The sequence below is a fragment of the Lactuca sativa genome, chromosome 3, assembly GCF_002870075.4.
Source record: "Lactuca sativa cultivar Salinas chromosome 3, Lsat_Salinas_v11, whole genome shotgun sequence".
Classification (NCBI taxonomy): domain Eukaryota; kingdom Viridiplantae; phylum Streptophyta; class Magnoliopsida; order Asterales; family Asteraceae; genus Lactuca; species Lactuca sativa.
In genome coordinates, this window is record NC_056625.2 from 201,263,723 (window position 1) to 201,268,567 (window position 4,845).

The 4,845-nt window shown below is 30.9% G+C and overlaps 1 protein-coding gene across 1 annotated transcript; it reads left to right on the forward strand.

Moving 5' to 3' along the window:
- The first annotated feature begins 407 nt into the window (after positions 1-407).
- Positions 408-1,227, forward strand: LOC111904743 (uncharacterized). The gene has a single exon (XM_023900470.3). The coding sequence runs from the start codon at positions 501-503 to the stop codon at positions 927-929; it is 429 nt and encodes a 142-aa protein (XP_023756238.1). The 5' UTR covers positions 408-500; the 3' UTR covers positions 930-1,227.
- The last annotated feature ends 3,618 nt before the right edge of the window (positions 1,228-4,845 follow it).

Below are 4,845 nucleotides of genomic sequence, written 5' to 3' on the forward strand. Positions count from 1 at the left end.
AAAAAATGAAAAAAAAAAAATTGATATGAATTTTATATGGCAAAAGGGTTGTGAGGGATAAAAAAGATAACACGCCGTCAGCCCTAAACAAAGTTTAGGTTGCTTCGTAAAAGTTGTCCCTTTTTCTTAACAACTAGCTCAATATATTTATTATTTTATGTTGAATATAACCATTTAACATAAGAAATTTAACTATTTTTACGATTTTACATAACCTATTATTTGTTTAACTAGTAATTTTTTACATAAGTTAATAAAAGAATAATAAATCATTATGTAATTTAGAAAAAAAAAATACTACATAAAATAATAAAAAGTATGATGTATATTTTGTATACTTTAAGTTAATAAAAGTACTCTCTTTACACGTTATTTTTAGATCATCTCACCATCTACCACCTCATACAGGCATTCAATGCTACCAACACCTTCCGCTTTCTTCATATAAACACCCAACTGCGCCGATTAACCATCTCACTAATTCTTCCATCGGAATCAAAATGGCTCCGGCGACCGGATTTTCATACCAGAGGCTGAGGAACGAAGGCAGTGGAGACGAGAATTATGAGTACCTAAAAGAAGTGAAGAGAGCGATTGCTCACGTGAAGGCCAGAATCCAATGGTCTTCGAGGTTGAAGAGAGTCCCATTGAGGAAGAAAACGAAAAAGATGAAGATCCCAAGCTTGAGGAAGTTCATGAGGAGAAAAGCTCGAGTTGTGATGCTTTCAATGGCGAAGGTTGTGAAGAGGCTCAAGGACAGCCAATCACATTTCGGCGATTTGTTTGCTGGTAATTATCTGTTCATGCAAGTCAATCCTTCTTCTCTGAAATCTTCTTCTCCGTTTGCAATTCGTGGATCAATTAAGGGAAATGAAGATCATGATTTACGCTGTTCTTCTTCTTCTTCTTCTTCGCTTAGGGTTTCGTAATCTGATTGTTCATCAGGTACAGATCGATTAATGTATCTGCAATGAAGATTCATTCACAGGGTTATTAAATTTGGAATAATTAACTTTTGATATTCACATATGAAGCTAATCTATATATTTTTCAAGTGATTTTTGTCCTCATTACATCCATGGATGATCAACTGGACGATATTGATGGCAAATTCAGTCAAGCAATTTGCTTTGTGAATTGTGATGATATTATTATTTGGAAATAAATAATTGTTGTTAATTTTAATATGTTAATTGTTTATAAAAAAAATTATTCGATCCAAAGATATTTGTGCTGTAACATGTATGAAAGAAATAGAGAGATGAAAGATGATGATGTATAAAAGGGGTAATGAAATTAAATATGTATTTTCGATTTATTTGTCACTAATGTTATATTTTTATTTTATTACGTTTGCAATTATATACTTTACGGTTCCTACACAATTAAAAGGACGATATTATAATAGAATAAAATAAAATGATAATGTAATACACATAAATAAAGACAAAATAACAAAAATTGTCATTTTGGTTTAAAAGGTTTTGGAGTTCAACATGATATTTTTATTATGGTTTTGGTCCAATTTTATATTTTATATTTTATTTTATTATTATTTTTTTTGACAATATTTAAGATGATAAATTTGCATTTTTAGTTTGTTTATTTTTTATTTTTCTTTCTTTAAGTCTCTTATTTTTTTTCTTTGTTTAACCACTTATCTTTAAAATGACAAATTGTCACACTAATTATCCCTACCCCACCACACCCCACAACCCTCTTCCAAGTTCCATAAGTAATTTACAAACAATATTATTATGTACATCATGTTGAAACAAACTTCAACCATTATTCACAGCTAAAGTAATGACAACACGGACAAAAACCATTTTGGCTACAGAAGAAAAATTCTCCTCATAGTTGATACCTTCCTTCTGATTATATCATTTTGCAACTAATCTTTCTTTATAAAGCTAAACCTTACCAATAGCTTTATATTTAATTTTATACACCCAACGACAACCTATATGTTTTCTATTAGGAGGCAAGGAAGTAATAACCAAAGTATTATTATGATATAAAGAATCCATTTCAGTATTCATAGCTTCTACCTACCTAATTTGGCTTTGTAGAAGCTTCAAGATAACTATGAGGTTCAACGGCCTTATTTAAATTGGAAACAAAACAAATCAAAAGGCAACCTAGAATAGTTTAAAGACTTTCAATGCCATGTTTATATTTACCTTTAATAACATAATCAGACAATTTTTCAGGAAATTTACACACCCTATGAGACCTCCTAACTCCTATAAGACCACTACCAAATGATTCAGATTCATTTAAACCATTTTCCTCAGATAGACCATATGAGTCAGGTACAACCTCCAAAGAATGAGGACTAGGTACCTCGCCACCCTGGTAGCTAGAATCAGCAGGCTCGGAAAAAGTGGTTGCAATTTCACCCTCAGTCTCGTTGCTAGAACCAGCCCAATCAGGTTCACTTATATCAACTATAGTAATTGTTTTCTAAAACTCATCATATGAAAAAAAGTGCATGGAATTTAATTCATCAGTTCAATCAAAAAAATTAGTAATAAGACTTATTCCACCAGAATCCTTTTTCATTCTAAAAGGGAAGACATCTTCATAAAACTTTATATTCCTGGAAAAGAAACCATAATGACTATCAAGACTTTAAAGCTTATAACCTTTTTTCTCATTAGAGTAACCAATTAAAACAAACTTTTCAAACCTATCATGTAGTTTATTAGTTACATTCAACATAACAACAAAACAAAGACAACCAAAAACTCATAGATTTTTAAACTTGGAAACCATATTAAAAATAATTTCAAAAGGTGACTTCCCATTCAAAATAGAAGTTGGAAGTTTGTTAATTAAGAAGCGTGCAGTAAGAACAACTTCTCCCCAAAACTTAAGAGGAATTCCATATTGAAAAAGTAAAGCTCTACAAACATTTAGTAAATGTCTATGTTTTCTCTCCACAACTCCATTTTTTGTGGAGTATAAGCACGGGTAGTTTGATGTATAACACTATTAGTTTTAAACAACTCATAAAACTGATTGTTAATAAATTTTGTCCCATTATCAGACCTCACAGTTTAAACACACACATTAAAATGACTTTTAAGCAAATTAAAGAAAACAGAAAACCAACAAAACACTTCAGTTTTAAAGTTCATCAAATAAACCCAAACACCTCTTGTGAAGTCATCCACAATAGTTAAAAAGAATCTAAAACCATCAGAAGTATACGCCCTATAAGGACCCCGAACATCAAGATGAATTATTTCCTCTATATTAGAGGTTTTATGTTTACTTAGTTGAAAAGAATTACGAGCATGTTTAGCTTTATGACACACATCACAAGGAGGAATACTATTTGAACCTAAATCAAGAGTTTTTCTAAGAACATTGAGTGACTAGTCTGCAAGATGTCCTAACCTGTTATGCCAAGTTAACTTAGAAGCACAACATTGAGTGTTAATAGAAATGAAGGTTTTACCTAAAGCACATGAGCTATCAGGCTAATAGTGCACCCCAGTTTCATTACCAATCACCATTAGTCATATCTTGACTAGCACCTAAATCAATAACCTATTTGTTATTACTAACAAAAAAAGTTGCAGCAAATACCTGCCATGTTAGCAGACACCTCTACAGCTCCGTGTTTCTCATTTATAAGGCTCAAAAACTTAGTATACTGATCACCAGTCAAGTAAAACTAATCAAAACTACAATAAGTCTGAGAAGTATTATTGTATTGAGCACCATTTACTGACTGCTTATCAGTCTGAGTACCCAACACAGTAACATTCCTAGATATAGATTTACTTAAACCTTGTTAATCATAATTTTGAAATTTAAAATATTTTGGAAACCCAATGATTTTATAACACCTTTCAATAGTATGACCTTTTAAACCATAGTTTTTACATTGCAAATTTAGATTACCACGTGTTTTATTATTTCTTTTTGGATAAAAAAATTTCCAACAAAACCAGACCCTTGGTTTTTTGAAGGTGTACTAGAGAGGGATCCTCCCTTTTGATGAGATTCTTCTCTAGACACAATTGAAAAATCAGATCTAACATTAGGAAAAGGTTCCATAAGTAAAATATGACACTTAACTTGATTAAAAACATGATCCAATCCAGTAAGAAATTGCATAAGCTTCATTAATTTTGAGTGATCATTAATTTTAATAGAAGCATCACAAGTAAATTCGACCAAATTTGTTAAGCCATTAAACTCTTTCCATAGAGCATCTAGTTTACTATAATATTTTAAAACATACATTCCATTTTGACACAAAGAATTAATCTTCTTATGAAGATTGAAAACAACATAACCATGTTCTTTATGATAAGTTTCATACAACTCAGTCCAAGTAGTAGATGCAATTTCAGAACAAGCATGATTAGTATAAATGGACTCAGAAATTGACCCAGAAATCCAAGAACAAATAACAACATTGACTCTTTCCCATTTTTGTAGTTTAATTTAATCAGTAGCAGTTTTAGAAAATGTATTATCAACAAACCCTAGCTTATTTCTACCTTTCAAATCTCTAATCATGGTGCTTGTCTAGATTCTAAAATGTTCAAGACCATTTAATTTGATACTAATTATAGATACAACACCATTATCAATCGGACGAAGAAACTGAGGATCATTAAAATTATATTGATTAATATTCGTTTTAGAACCAGAACATTCAGGAACCTCACCTGAACCATTCATGGTGAAAGATCACCAAAAAAACCAAGTTATCAAGTATAATAATTACAAGTCCCACTCAAGCCTATCTATACCACCAGAATCATATACATAATAGTGGTAGAGCAAGTATGATACAGACAGAGAGACTTACATCAAAATATT

Excerpts from the sequence above, each read along its gene's own strand:
- LOC111904743 (XM_023900470.3), top strand. The coding sequence starts at position 501 with ATGGCTCCGGCGACCGGATTTTCATACCAGAGGCTGAGGAACGAAGGC.